Here is a 16,893-nt window from a genome sequence, read left to right on the forward strand (position 1 = left end):
AATTGTCTATATTGATGTATGTTGCAGTTATGTGTAATGTAGGGGGTGTGGTAAGGGGAATGGTTCATGGGCCATATATATATGTGTGTTTTTTTCTCTGTGTATTTTTTTCTCTTTAATCTTTCTCCTCTCTAGTTGCCCTTGGTCCTCTTCTTGGGCCCCTCTAGTATATAAAGATGGAGCATAATTTAAATAAAATTGTTTTAATCTTTTGGAACGGGGGGGGGGGGGATAACTTCTCCCATTAAAGGGAAAGCTATAATTAAGCATCTCAATAGTTTGAAAACAAATATTGCGTTTTTACAAGAAACACACCTAAAACAAGATGAGATAAAACATTTTAAAGTAGGTTGGGTTGGAGAGGTTTTTGCCACACCTTGCATTAAAAGAAAAAAAGGAATTGCCATACTATTAGGCAAGAGTCTGACATACATATGAGATAACTCGGCTCATTCTAGATCCAGAGGGAAGATTTATTATTTTAAAATTAAAAATAGCTAATTACATTTTTACATTATGTAATGTTTATGGGCCAAATTAGTTAGTACCAGGGTTTTGGGACTCTACAGGTGAAACTTCTGGAGGATATTTTGTTTGGGGAGGCGACTTGAATATGACCTCTAAGGTACCAATAGACAGAAAGAGAGATAGAGGTAAGATTATTAAAACTAAAAGGGATAGATTAGAGGAAATCTTGTTAAATAAATTAAGGAATAATTTAAAATTAAAGGATATTTGTTGATTAAAGAATCCTGATAAAAAGGAATTCACATGCTTATCAAAATCCCATAAATCACACGCCAGAATAGATGTTTTTAGTGAACGAGAATGTCCTTGATTTAGAAATCTCCACATAAATTAATCAGATTACACTTTCTGATCATGCCCCTATAAGTATTGTAAAATCCAGCTGTATAAACCTAATACATATTTTAGATGTTTTAGATTCCCCTCCTATCTTATAAACAACAACAAATTCAAAGCATGGGTTCAAGGAAAATGGAAGGAATACGTGGAGCATAATACGGAGTTCATACCTAAACCAGAAATATTCTAGGAAGCTTCTAAATCAGTACTCAGAGGGGAAATAATTGCTTACCTGGGTAAATTAAGGAAGAGACAAAAAGATAGACAGAAGGAGGTGATTATTTTTTTAGCATATTCATACAATAATTATCTGAATAATCCTTCACGACAAAATTGGGCTAAATACGAACAAGCAAAAAAAGAAAGAGATACCCTATTACTTAGTACCACTGCACAAAAAGAATTGAAAGAAAACACTAAATATATCAGGTTGGGGAATAAATCGGGCAAGTTCTTGGCTAACTTGATAAGAAATCATAACAAATCTAACAATATTGATGCTATAAAGATAAAGGGTAGGATAGTTAATACGAATGAAGAGATCTTACAGGCATTTGACTATTACAAGGATGTCTATGCTTCAAGGTCTTCCCATGAGAAAAATAGTAAAGAATTTTGGACAAAAATCGAAACTCCCAAAATACTGAGTGAAATATTACAGAAAATAAATGATAATTTAAGCAAAAGAAAAGTTCTGGGCAAGAAACTGGTAATTACTCATAAGTAATGTAAATGTCATAAGCTTGCAATTTTAATCACAGTCTCAAGTGAACAAAGTATTTGTAAGCAAGACCCAGCAATTACACCAAAAAGTTAATTTGTGAAAATGTGGCTATTCCTTAAAAACCTTATGCATATGCGGCTTATGCAAAAGGTGATACCGAAAGAAATAGCTGATTTTGCTGAAGGTAAATTTATATACAAGACACTTTACTAAATTGCGCTTAATAAAGTGTTAATCTTATATAATCAAGAGATGTATGATAGGTATATGAGCTTTATATACTTTTCTTAGCTTGAATTGGTTTACAGAACTTAGATAGAGTAGGTCCTTATGATTTATAGGATCAAGCGTGTTTGCAGTACAAGTGTTAGAAACAAGTAAGCAGCGTGTAGTTGTTATGCTTGAGTAACACAGACAGAAGCAGGAGAGCGTAGCTGTTAATTAACTTGCTTGCGAAGTTAGCCAGTGCATACAAACAGATTTGTTAACCTTTTAGATAACACAGATCAAATATTAGGACAGAACTGAAGTAAGATTAACGTTACACAGTAACCCTTATACTTGCGTAGGTTCAGAGGTGGGATCTGTGGTGTTGGCAGAATGTCCAGAGCGGAGCTAATCAGAGAGGGGAGCGGAGTCCAGTACGGAGCTGTTCAGAGTGAGAAGCGGAGCTGACTTCAGAGACTAGTTTCAGACCGTGAACGGTGAGGGAGAGCTGCAGGCGATGTCCGATGACATCACTGGGTTGCGAGGAACCTATTTCACTCCCTTCAACAATTTAGGTTATCTGATAATATTTTAAGTATTGTAACTAAAATTTATAATATGCTAACTAGCGCTATCATTATAAATGGTCAATTATCCGAGGAAATTGTGCTGGGTAGGGGAACACGACAGGGTTGCCCCCTCTCTTCACTGTTATTTGATATAGCTATAGAATCTTTGGCAATAGCAATCAGAAATAAAATAGATGGAATTAGGATAGGAAATGCTGAAGCAAAAATAGCACTTTATGCTGATTATTTATTGATATTCATTAGAGACACAAATAAAAAATATCCCCCGGTTGTTAAATAGTATTACTATCCACTCTTTCTCTGGCTATAAGGTAAATACTTCTAAATCTGAGATATTGTGGATTGTTAGGAAGACAGATTCTGCTAAAAATATTACCTTTAAAAAATTATCTGGCTCTTTTAAATATCTAGGTATTAGAATATCCCTAAAACCTGATGATTGGTATAAGTTAAATATCCCCCCTATTTTAGATAAAGTGAAGGAGGGCCTTGGAAATTGGGAGAAATTCCTGCTGTCTCTATCAGGGAGAATTAATCTAATAAAAATTATTTATTTTCTGAAGAACATGTATATACTACAAAATATCCCTATATTACTCAAAAGAAAAGATATAGGGGCATATCTATCAAGCTCCATATGGAACTTGAAGCCCCGTGTTTCTGGCGAGCCTTCAGGCTCACCAGAAAAACCAGTTATGAAGCAGTGGTCTAAAGAATGCTGCTCCATAACCTGCCCGCCTGCTCTGAGGAGGCGGGCAGAGAATGCCACAATTCAACCCGATCGAATACGATTGGGTTGATTGACACCCCCTGCTAGCGGGGTTGCACCAGCAGTTCACAAGAGCTGCTGGTGCAATGCTGAATGCGGATAGCGTATTGCTCTCCGCATTCAGCGAGGTCTGTCAGACAGGATCCGCAATACTGATTCTGACACTAAGGTTTTTCACTGGGCCCCCAGACAACCGAGAGGAGGGGGGGAGGGGTTCAGTACAGGTACCACCTATAGTGGGCAACAAACACAGATACCCAGTGAGAGGCAACAGGATTGTAGAGAGACAGAAGTACCAATAAAAGAGAATTCCGTGATTAATCTATCCTCATATGAGATAACGGATTCTGAGAGAAAAGTACTTAATTATGGCCTGGGGTTTGTCCCCTCACGAGATTTTGACCTATTCCAAACTATTCTGGATGTGAACAGGCTCGTGAGGGATTTAACGCTAAGAAAATATTTTCCAGGCAATGAGACCACAGAAAATGTGAGGCAGATAGAGTGTATGGTTAACTATGATGATCTTACATTCTCAGATATTTGTGCTCTCAGCAACCTGGAGGATTTATCTCATGGTAATGGTGAACAGAGCATCATAGAAAGAGTACCTTGTAAAATGAAGTCCAGATCAAATTTCTATCCTATACATGTCAGAGGGAAAAGTCTGGAAGTATTTCATAAAAGTGTGGTAGAGGATCTAACCACACTATCCAGATCAGAACAGAAGATTTCCTCTAACTTGACTAGGAGAGAAAGAGAAGTAGTGATTAGCCTACAGAATGACTCCATAGTTATTAGGCAATCAGACAAGGGAGGCAGCGTGGTCATCATGGACAAAAGCATGTATACAAGAGAGGCCTTAAGACAATTGAATGATTTGAAAGCCTATACACCACTAAGTAGAGATCCTGCTATACAATATCAAGCTCTACTTAGGGACCTCCTGGATGATGGTTTGGAGATGGGCATCATTGACAGGAAGACATTTGATTGCTTATTAGTCGATAATCCGGTGATGCCCATCTTCCACCATCTCCCGAAGGTACATAAGAGTCTCTCTGAAGTTAAGGGTAGACCAATAGTAGCAGGTATAGGCTCCTTACTAGAGCCTTTGCCCAAATGGGTGGATCAATTCCTGCAGCCCCTGGTACAAAAGTTACCCAGCTACTTGAGGGACACCACCCACACACTATCAAAATTGGAGAAAATCACATGGAAACAGGAATATAGTTGGATGACTATTGATGTAGTCTCCCTATACTCCTTAATACCCCATGAATTTGGAATTGAGGCTGTGAAGTTCTATTTGGATAGGTATGCAGGGTTCTCTGAAGAACACAAGGATTATATACTGAGGGTTATTGAGTTTCTTTTGAAACATAATTTCTTTACATTTTCTGACGTTTGCTATCTCCAGAGACGTGGAACCGCAATGGGGGCAAAATTTGCCCCCTCCTACACTAACCTCTTTATGGGGTGGTGGGAGCGGTTCCACGTCTATGGTGATGGTAACGTATTCTCGTCCAAACTGATTAAGTATATGAGGTTCATTGATGACCTCTTAATCATCTGGTCCGCTGGTCCATTAGAAGCACAAGATTCTGTTAACTATCTGAATACTAATCATGTTGGATTAAGTTTTACGTATGAGTGGCACAAGACAACCACTCATTATCTTGAGGTGACCTTGACTTCAGACAATCAGAGTAAGAGAATTATCTCCTCCCTGTTTAGGAAGCCCATCTCGGGGAATTCCCTTTTGCATGCCCGTAGCAACCATGCTTGGCATGTTTTTAAGGGGATTGCCAAAGGACAGTTTCTACGGGTAAAACAAAACTGTACCCTAGAGAGGGACTTCAGAAGGGAGAGCCAGACACTCACGGAGAGATTACTAGCTACGGATTATCCCAGGAGAGTGATTAATAGAGCTCATAAGGAGGTACAACTGATTGAGAGAAATCAAATGTTTGCCCCCAAGAAAGGAAGAGAGGGTACAGTGGATGGTCTCCTGGGGACCAAACAAAAACCATTGTTTGTGACAGCATACGCAAACCAATATTATCAAGTATGTAACATCATTAGAAAGAACTTACCAATTTTGAGGGGTGACAAACAATTGCGTACCTCCATAAGTGGAGGGTGTCAGTTTGTATATAAACGTAATATGACACTTGGTAATATCCTTTCCCCCAGTCTACTCAAAATTAGGAAAGCCCTGAGCTCATGGTTGCACTTCAAGGGGACTTTTAAGTGTGGTAAACGGACATGTAAGTCCTGTGACCATGCTTATGTTTCCACCACCTTTGTCTCGGCCACCTCTTCTGAGGTGTTCGAGACCAGGGGGTGTGTGACGTTTACTAACAAATTTGTGATATACCTCATAGAGTGCACCCTGTGCTCTCGGCAATATGTGGGTAGGACCACAAGAGAAGTGGGTACACGTATCAAGGAACACCTCTCCTATATCAGCAATGAGAGGGCGGTGTCGGTGCTCTCCAAACATTTTTTGGAGGCCCATGATGGCAATGTTGGATCCTTCAGGTGGCAGGCAATCGAACAGATATTAAGACCCCCTAGAGGTGGTGACAAATTCCAGATATTGTCTAGGCAAGAAATATACTGGATTCATAAACTCTGTAGCCTGCTTCCTGTGGGGTTCAACTTGGAATTTGACATAATAAACTATTGGCATCATTAACCATTTGGGTTAATTCAATCTCTAGTCCTTATAGTTCTGGTCTTGCCATTTTTCCGAAATAATGTTGACCTAATGGAATATTAGCAGGCCAGGGGGTGCTGCGGTAAGAGATATAGCATCATCTTAAGGCCCATTGTTTTTCTATTATCACCTAAGTACCTTGCGATACTATATACACTCTCAGCAATATTTTATGTCATTTAGCCATTGTGATATATTGTATTTTTACGACACTTGTTTTGCCTCTAGCTTTTAACCAGCAGGTACCATTAGTGATAAGACCCTTCAGGATATATAATGTAAATGTATAAGTATATATTTCTGTTACATTTGTCATTATGCACTTGATACATTCTGCTTGAAATGCCTTGCATATCCCTACTACTATCTAATATTATATATTCTGTATATCCAGCTGCATATACATAAATATATGGTCATCATACAAAGTTTGTTCTATTTAAAATGTACAAGTTGTTTCTACTAGACAATCTTTGTTAGAATAATAATATACACAAGTTGTCTAACTAGTTTGATTAATAAGCCTAGCACTTATTTATTACTTTATGAACTATTGGACTCTTCAAGGTTCTTTGACAATATTTCGACTGTGGTCTAAAACTAACATATCACTGTATAATTTTATATTTTAGTATGATTATACATTTTGATAAATGTTTTCTGTGTCCTTTATTTGTGAACATAAGGTTAAAACTGGTGTATTCAGGTTCCTCCAATGAGAGGTGCTTGATTCCTTTAAATACTGTGCACCTGTTGCACTGTTTTAGTTTATGACTACGGTCTGAGAGACTGAAACTGGTCAAACTTTTCACACCACATTTTACTCCCAGGAGTCTTTGCCATTTTAATTTGAATACAATAAAGATTTTTCTTTTTATACCTATTTTGATTGCCAGTACACTTTTGTTCTACAAGGGATTTCCTGGATTTTCTATTTTTTTTTAAGTTATTTTTTTTTTGTATGTATGTAAAAAACAATAAAAAATGGTGAAAATTGTTTATATCAATTGTTGCAGACACTGCTTCCTTCTAACGCTGTCTTGGTTTAGAGAGAATTATTGAGTTATTTTAATAATAAATAAAGTCATAATTTGGTAAGTGACTATAAATGGGCAAGTATGAATAAAATTTAATGCAGAATTTATTACACATGATTCATTTTTAAAGGTATAAATAGTGAATGTCTCTTTAAAAGTTAATTTGGTGGATATATTTTCTCATTATCACCTTACGCTAATCAGTTGTGTTGTGTCAAGCTAGGATAGGTCTTAAATAGCTCTTTTTGGTATATAGTCATAGAAACATAGAATTTGACAGTAGATAAGAACCAAAAAGGCCCATCAAGTCTACCCATATTACATGTTACTTTTTCCTTAGGATAGCCTTATGCATGTCCCAGGCATTTTTAAATTATTTTACAGTCTTTGTGTTTACCACCTCAAATGGAAGTTTATGCCATGAATCCACCACCCTTTCTGTAAAAAAATGCTTCCTCAAATAAAAAATGCTTCCCCAAATAAAAATGCTTCCTCAAATAATTTTAGTTTTAAAAAAAATGAATCTCAGTCAATCCATACAATGTCAAGAACTTTAAAAATTTCTTCAAGTGCAGTGGCAAAGTATTATAATGAAATATGCTCTCAGGAAAGAAAGACCAAGCGTTACCTCTTATTATTATTATTGGTTATTTGTAGTGCGCCAACAGATTCCGTAGTGCAGCATGTTAAGTAATTATGATTAAGATATTGATTATGGATTTATGAATATTAATAATTAATAACATTAATACGATTTTCGTCAGCAATACTTCCAATTAATATAGTAGAATCTTATCAGTACACTCCAATGAAATGTTATATAATCTCTGTAGTGTATTCCAAAATAATACTATTGAGATATCTAATAATTAATGACAATAAACTTATTATTAAATATTAATATTTAATCCCAAGTTAAAATAGTTCCTAAATTCTGATCAAGTATATTTTTATATACACAGTGATTTTATATTTGCAGTAAACCGAATATCACCTATGAACATATATATATTGCTTGATCATTACAATATTAAAATAATTTACAAGCTATAGAAATCTTTAGATAAATTAATATTCAATTAAATTGTCTGTTGTCCTGTATATGGACACAATATTATCTGTAAATCTATCTTACTCAAAATGAATTAACTATCAAATATCACAATTGAATTTAACTATAACATCGACCAATTCAACATATATCTTATTTACCAACATTTGGTTAACAAGTGTGAACCAGATATTACCATACAAGTCTTACCAAGCCTCAATAAATCTAATAAAATTTCCAGGAGATATGATTCAACTATCGAGGCCAAAATAATCTTATGTAACTTCAATTTATCAACCAGAGAAATTTATATACTTCCCATAAACCAATATATTATCAATATAATAGCAAATTATTATCAAACCAATATAAATACTATTTCTATGATATATCACAGTAACCTCAAATCAACCTATGACCATTAAATACAAAATCCTTTCTCAATAATAATTTACTTAACGCTAAATATAACTATCATCTAGAATACCCTGGTCTATGCAATATTGATTATGAATATAAAATACACTTTTTTAAATCACAACTTCAATTATTACACTATTGCTATAAAGAACATTAGCTTTAAGCTATTCATTTTTCTTTCATGTAATTAGCAAGAGTCCATGAGCTAGTGACGTATGGGATATACATTCCTACCAGGAGGGGCAAAGTTTCCCAAACGTTAAAATGCCTATAAATACACCCCTCACCACACCCACAATTCAGTTTTACAAACTTTGCCTCCCATGGAGGTGGTGAAGTAAGTTTGTGCTAGATTCTACGTTGATATGCGCTTCGCAGCAGGCTGGAGCCCGGTTTTCCTCTCAGAGTGCAGTGAATGTCAGAGGGATGTGAAGAGAGTATTGCCTATTTGAATTCAATGGTCTCCTTCTACGGGATCTATTTCATAGGTTCTCTGTTATCGGTCGTAGAGATTCATCTCTTACCTCCCTTTTCAGATCGACGATATACTCTTATATACCATTACCTCTACTGATTCTCATTTCAGTACTGGTTTGGCTATCTACTATATGTAGATGAGTGTCTTAGGGTAAGTAAGTCTTATTTTATTATGACACTCTAAGCTATGGTTGGGCACTTTCTATGTAAAGTTCTAAATATATGTCTTTAAACTTATATTTGCCATGATTCAGGATAATCAGTATTCCTTTAAAATTCAGACTGTCAGTTTCATTATTTGGGATAATGCATTTTAATTCAATTTATTTTTCTTTACCTTGAAAATTTTCAATTGATCATTTTCCCTGTGTGCTGTTAGGTTCGCGGGGGCAGAAAATGTTTCTTTTTATTGCGTCATTCTTGGCGCGGACTTTTTTGGGGCAAACATTTCGTCATTTCCGGCGCCGTAGTTGACGCCGGAAGTTGTATTCTGTTAATACGTCATTTTTGACGCATGTGTATTCAGACATTTTATTGCGCCAAAAAATGTGGGCGTCGGTTCTGGCGTCAGAGGATGTGGCGTCATACTTGGCGCCAAATATATGGGCGTTGTATTTAGCGCCAATAATGTGGGCGTCATATTTGGCGCCAAAAGATGTGGGCCTATTTTTTGTTTCACTTTTTTTTTTCCTCACATTATTTAAACTTCACTTTTTTTATTGCTTCTGGTTTCTAGAAGCTTATTATTTTGCATTCTTTTCCCATTCCTGAAACTGTCATTTAAGGAATTTGATAATTTTGCTTTAAATATTGTTTTTTTCTATTACATATTGCAAGATTTCACTGTTCCTGTTTCAAAACAATCTAAGAGGATTCCTGTTGACTGAGTTCAGTCCTACCAAAGCTAAGTTCATTTATTTTAAATATTATGAATGTTTATCTTTAGATATGGTTTGTAATAAGTTATCATGATAAACTTTTACATGCAGAATCCATTAGTATTTATGCTTTATATATTGCTTTCTTTTTACATCTTATGTACAAGAAATATTTAGAAGATTTATAAGAAATATTTTTCTGATTCTATTTTAAAGGCTTTGTCTGACATCGTGCCTTCTAATAAAAATTTTTAGGTCTTTTTCAAACTTCTTTTTTAATTATTGAAGTTTCAAATGACCAACAACATACGGATTTATCCTTCTCTGATGATGTTTTTTCTCATTCAGAATTTTCTTCATCAGATATTGACACTAACAAATCTACTTTTTTATTCTATTTTTTTATTAAAGTACATTTGTTCTTTGTTGAAAAGGTGTTGATTATTTTGGATATTAAGGTAACTAGTTCTTTTTTAAGACTAGCTAACACTATTTCAGAGGTTTTTTTCCAATTCCTCATACTAGGGAATGGAATAGGCTGAGAATTTTCTTTTATTCCTTCTTCAAAGGTTTTAAACTATATTCTTTGCCGGCAGTTAAATTCAATTTGGAGGGTTCTCCAATTTATTGGGGCTATCTCTACTCCTACTAATTATGCTATTGTTTCTATAGCAAAATAGTATTTATTTTCCTTTAGATGGTTGTATCTTATTTATGGAAAATTATTTAGTTTCAGGTACTTTTCTTGGACCTGTGATTTATTTGGATGTTGCAATTGCTTCATTTTTTCTGTTTACTTTAAGATCAAGTATCAGATTATGATTTATTTTAGCATTGTTAAAGGGACAAAATTTACTAGACTAGGTGCTGTTGCATTTGTCTTGTTGTTTTGCATTTATTGATTATGCAAGTCCACTGTGTTGACTGGTCCTTTAACTGGACTATCATGCTAATAATTTCGTTTGTGTCTTCATTTTATTGAATATTTTCGCAAATGAGGTTTAATCTATGTCTTTAGCTGTTTTAGCTAGAAGAATTTTGTGATTTCTAAAAATCCATATTTCTTTTGTTCTAAGATAATCAATTATTTGTTTTATAATTTGATTCAATTCTTAACTGTTACTCTGGGCTTCAAGATTGAGTTCTAAGACTAAAACTTTAAGCTTATACTAGTTTGGTTGTTCTTATTAAGGAACGAATTCCTGAATTCTTTCCCAAGTAACATGTTTTTAATTGGAAATTTTTCAGTTCGAAATCAGCTCCCTAAAAATTGCGATGTACGTGCCGTATTCCAGCTTGGCTGGCAAGGGGCAGGTTAAGACTTTTTTGAAATTTATTTGGTTCTATTCGGTCCAAATTTCTTTGATTTTATTCCAGTAAGGCTAACACTTTAAGTGTGTTTCGGTCCTATATATTTTGGGTACTGTTGAAGCATGGCTGATCACCCGTGGGGTTCAAGCGCTGCTCAGACCTGGAATCTTCTGGGGTATTTCTTCCAGTTCCATTTTTAGGAACTGGGTTTTGGAGTTTTATTCAAACTATTCTGCCTTTTTTTGGTCAGTGATAGCATTATTTGTTTTCATTAGATACAATAAATGCATATTTTCATTTTTCTGTTTTCATTCAGATTATTTTCTGAGGATGCGGAATCTCATATGATTCACTTTGTTCTTCCAGGACATAGTTAGAGGATCTTTTTTTCAAAAGCTCTTGATTCCTCACACAAGGGTCACCTTTTTTTAGGTTTCCAGATAGTTTGTGTCACTGTCTTTGTCTCTATCAGACAAGGGACAATTTTATTGTGTTCCGTCTGTCGGTGCCTTTAGTCTCTATTATTTCCTTCAGTTGCTATATATGCATAGAAGTTTTAGGTCTTATGGCCACAGCAATGGATTCAATTCCCTTTGCTCATTTTCAATAGAAAGAACCTTTCCAGTCTTTTATGCTGAATTATGGTGCAGGGATTCTAGGATTTCGCATTTTAAATCTTCGAATCCTAATATTTATCTCTCTTGATTTGGTGGTTAAGATCACCATCATTTAGTTCTACAGGTCTCTTCGTTTCTTTCAACCTGGACCATGATCTCTACAGATGTGAGTCTTTTTGGTTGGGAGGCTGTCTGAGGATCTCTGTCAGCACAAGGGGTTTGGAAATATCAGGAGGCGAGATTACCATTTGATATTTTAGAACTCTGTGCTTTCTCAGAGTTTTTCAGTTAGTTTCTTTTTGAAGAAGAGACGTTAATTGTTTTTCAGACAATATCACAACTATGGTGTATGTCAATCATCAGGGTAGGACTATCAGTCCTTAGGCTGTGACAGAAGTGTCTCGGATATTAGCTTGGGCTAAATCCAGCTCCTATCTAAATTCTGTGTTTTTTTTCCCAGGTATAGATATTTGGGAAGCGGATTATCTCTGTTAATCAAGCTTTACTTCCGGGAGAATGGTCTCTCTTACCCAGATATGTTTTTCAATTTTTCAGATGTGAGCATTTCTAGAAATAGATCTGTTGGCATCTCATCTGAATAAAGAACTTCCCAGGGGCCTATTCAGGTCCGGGGATCTTCAGGCGGAAGTAGTGTATGCATTGACATTTCTTTGGAATTATCTTTTTGCCTATTTCTTTCCGCCTCTAGTTCTTCTTCCAAAGTGATTTCCAAAATTCTTATGGAGTATTTGTTTGTTATGCTGGTGGCTCCAGCATGGCCTCTCAGGTTTTGGTATGCGGATCTCATTCGGATGGCCAGTTGTCAACCTTGGACACTTCCGTTTAAACCAGACCTTCTTTCTCAAGGCCCATTTTTTCCATCAGGATCTCAAATCATTAAATTTGAAGGGATGGAGATTGAACGCTTGGTTTTTAGTCATAGAGGTTTTTCTGACTCATTGATTAATACTATGTTTTCAGGCTCATAAATCTGTCTCTAGAAAGATTTATTATTGAGTCTGGAAGACCTACTTTTCTTGGCATTCTTTTAAAATTCATAGAATTTTATTATTTTTTCAGGTTGGTTTGGATAAGGTTTTGTCTTCAGTTCTTTGTTAAGACAAATCTCTACTCTTTCTGTTCTTTTTTCACAGAAAGATTGCTATTCATCCTGATATTCATTGTTTTGTACAGGCTTTGGTCCGTATCAAGCTTTCATTCATTCAATCTCTCCTCTTTGGAGTCTCAATTTGGTGCTGAGGGCTTTACAGGCTCCTCCGTTTGAAACTATGCATTTTCTGAACATTAAATTTCTTTCTTGGAAAAGTATTGTTCCTTTTGTTTTTTTCTTCTGCTAGAAGAGTTTTTGAGTTATCTGCTCTTTTTTTGTGAATATCCTTTTCTGATTTTTCATCAGGATAAGGCAGTGTTACTTCCTGATATTCATCATTTTGTTCAGGTTTTGATTCGTATCAAACCTGTCATTAAGCCAATTTCTCCTCCTTGGAGTCTTAATTGGGTTCTGAAGGTTTTTCAGGCTCTTCTATTTGAGCATATGCTTGCTCTGGGCATTAATTACTTTCATGGAAAGTATTGTTCTTTTTGGACATCTCTTCAGCTAGAACAGTTTTTGAATTATCTGTTCTTTCTTGTGAATCTCTTTTTTCTGATTTTTTTCATCAGGATAAGGTGGTTTTTGCTGTCCTCATTTCAATTCTTACCTAAAGTTGTAAATTCTAACAAACATTAGGGAGGAATTATTGTTTTCCTAAGACTTCTTTGGTGAGATTCTTACTTTCTTTGGATATGGTAAGAGTTTTTGAAATTCTATGTTGAAGCTATTCAGATTTCAGATAGACTTCTAGTCTATTTTTTTTATCTTTTCTGGTTTTAGGAAGGTCAAAAGCTTCTGCCATTTATTTGGCATCTTGCTTAAACTTTTGATTCATCATGCTTATTTGGAGTCGGGTGGATTCCCGCCTCGGAGGATTACGGCTCATTCTACTAGGTAAGTTTCTACTTCCTGGGCTTTTTAAGAATGAAGCTTCTGTTGATCAGATTTGCAAAGCAATGACTTGGTCTTCTTTGCATACTTTTACTATGTTTTACCATTTTGATGTTTTCTCTTCTTTAGAAGCAGTTTTGGTAGAATGGTACTTCACGCAGCTGTCTCAGTTTGATTCTTCTGCTTATAATTTCAGTTTTTTTCATTATAAAAATTGAAACTTTTTTGATTTGGGTAGTGGATTAAATTTTCAGCGGAATTGGCTGTCTTTATTTTATCCCTCCCTCTCTAGTGACTCTTGCGTGGAAGTTCCACATCTTGGGTATTTATTATCCCATACGTCACTAGCTCATGGACTCTTGCTAATTATATGAAAGAAAACATAATTTATGTAAGAACTTACCTGATAAATTCATTTCTTTCATATTAGCAAGAGTCCATGAGGCCCACCCTTTTTTGTGGTGGTTATGATTTTTTTGTATAAAGCACAATTATTCCAATTCCTTATTTTTTTATGCTTTCGCTCCTTTCTTATCACCCCACTTCTTGGCTATTCGTTAAACTGAATTGTGGGTGTGGTGAGGGGTGTATTTATAGGCATTTTAAGGTTTGGGAAACTTTGCCCCTCCTGGTAGGAATGTATATCCCATACGTCACTAGCTCATTGACTCTTGCTAATATGAAAGAAATGAATTTATCAGGTAAGTTCTTACATAAATTATGTTATTTCTTTTCATACGTTACTAGTTAGTGAATAGCAATATTTGAGAGTTTCAACACACAAGAGTTCTTCAATTGTCATAGGTGAAGGTATTCACTATATTGCAATCAGGGTAACATATCACAGAGTTGTATCTCTCTTTTTCCAAGAGAGAGTTCCAGCAACGTTCATAGACTGTCCAACAGAGACTTTTCTAAAAGAGAGGCCCAAAAACAGTGTGCGAGTCTGTGTAACAAAGGGAGTCTGTCCTTTCTTGCATAGTGCAAAGCTTTTGTGTGTTCATTAGCTCCTCCTCCATTACTAATTCATTCAATAGAAAAACTCTGGGTGTGAACTCATCTCTCATATGGTAATTTAATTCTCTCTAATGAAATACCTTCGGCTGCATTACTTGAAATGACCACTGGGGGGCAGGCCCTTGAATAGAGTTTTTATTTGTAAAATATCTCAACTACAGAAATATATATTTTCTTTATATAAATTGATAAAGTGTTTATTTAATTATACTTATGATTTCATATTTTTTTTAAAGACATTTAATTCTGAGGGAACTAATTATTTATATATATTTATATTTGATTTTTATTCCATTTAATATAAATATATTCCATATCTGAGGACATTTCTTAATGTTATTTTGAGTGTATAAAACATAATTAGGATATTATCATAGTACAAATTATATAGGTGTTGGCCATTTCAGAATATAAAACCTTTTATACATTCTAAATATAATTTGTTAAACATATTAAATATAGCAATACAGTTATTTATTTAATTCACTTCCAATTTAGTATAGTGTAAACTGTGCTGGCATGATATACTGTATATCTCATAACCCATATATATCATATACATATTTATACAGTAATAAGTATATAAACTTATATGAAACTTTATAGACACCAGTTATACTTTAAAATCTCAATTCTTATATTGATTTAATTTTCCCTTGGAATATGAAGGGTAATTTCTCTGTTACATCCAACACAGACACATAATCTATGTGTTGTATATTGAACTCACTTTGTATTAATTAACACTGAAGTGAGAAATATTTAAATTTGCTGTCCATCCTGGGTACAGTAGACTGGTTGTCTCTGTCATTTCAGAGGTTCATTATCTATTAGGAAGTTTATTAAAGTAATTTAAGGTAGAGATTTTAATCTGAGAATACCATATAACAAAGACCCTTATGAAGCTTATACTTCCTTTAATTTAGTTATTTAGATATACATCAATTAGAATGCTATTTGTATATTGACATCAGACCATTTCTGTTCCAGTGTTTTCTGCAGGCTTCATGGCCTGGGTGTATCCTAACAGAAGGCAGTCTGCATCAGAGCCTGATTTCAGAAACTTTAATAACAGCTTCCAAGGTTATATTTAATATAAATGAAATATTAATTTACATGATGTGTATGTGTGTGTGTGTATATATATATATATATATATATTTTACCTCTACTGCAAAGGATAAGTTTATTGCAACTTCAAATATTTGAGATTTTGGGTTCTAAGTGCTGTATCTTCATAATATGCAGAAAATGTGAATAGATGCCGTCTGGTTCCCATTGTTGTTAGCAATTTATATAATAATTCTGATGACTTTACTATTATTCTAAAATGTGTAAAATAGTAGTAATAAAGAAAATATTTATTATGAGTAGGTGTGTCCAAACATTTGACTGGTACAGTTTATGGCTTTGTTGGCTTTCGTAATTAGTACAGATTGGATATAATTTAGGTTATAAGTAGTTTAAAATCTAAGATTAATGGCCCCATCAGTTCAAAGTAGATGTAAAGAGAGTTTAGAAAAACACAAAACCAAGCAATAGGAAACAGCAATCAGTCCTTTTGTAATGTGCAAGTGCAAGGCAGGAGCTCACTGCAAGCCCCAAATACTGCATAAAAGAACACAAAGTCCCACAGCACATACAAGTATAACTCACTTTATTTACAAGATGGAGGTCCAAAAAGAACAGCGACGTTTCGGGCTATACACCCTTATTCATGCTATAACATATGCTTCAAACTGAACACATTTATAAAGCCACATAGAACCAACAAGTTTTTTAATTACCTTAATTACCTGCAACACCATACCTGTGCACAAACCTACAATCACTTATGAAAATTGCACCATCTAGTGGTACCTAGTGACTATACCATACATTTTATACTAGAATCTTTTAAAAGCAAATCACATATACAGATGTTACATATAAACAGACATGTCATATTCCCTGTTCATGCCCAGTGGTCTAAGGGCATTCAACATGAAAATCCAATATAACTCCCTTCTCTTTAAGATTCTAGTATAAAATGTATGGTATAGTCACTAGGTACCACTAGATGGTGCAATTTTGGTTCTATGTGGCTTTATAAATGTCTTACGGCTAGATTTAGAGTTGGGCGGTAGCCGTCAAAACCAGCGTTAGAGGCTCCTAACGCTGGTTTTGGGCTACCGCCGGTATTTAGAGTCAGTCATTAAAGG

General features: G+C 34.8%; 1 protein-coding gene across 2 annotated transcripts in view; it reads left to right on the top strand.

Annotated features, from left to right (window-relative positions):
* The window catches only part of BZW2 (basic leucine zipper and W2 domains 2), a 341,412-nt gene that overhangs the window by 199,028 nt on the left and 125,491 nt on the right, over window positions 1-16,893 (top strand). Inside the window, exon 5 of one of the 2 annotated variants that reach the window (XM_053714118.1) lies at window positions 15,683-15,775. The exons of the other annotated variant lie outside the window; for it this stretch is intronic. Coding sequence (XP_053570093.1) covers window positions 15,683-15,775 — 93 coding nt within the window. The remainder of the gene's footprint in view (window positions 1-15,682; window positions 15,776-16,893) is intronic. 2 annotated transcript variants of the gene reach the window in all.

Source organism: Bombina bombina, chromosome 5, assembly GCF_027579735.1.
Source record: "Bombina bombina isolate aBomBom1 chromosome 5, aBomBom1.pri, whole genome shotgun sequence".
Taxonomy (NCBI): domain Eukaryota; kingdom Metazoa; phylum Chordata; class Amphibia; order Anura; family Bombinatoridae; genus Bombina; species Bombina bombina.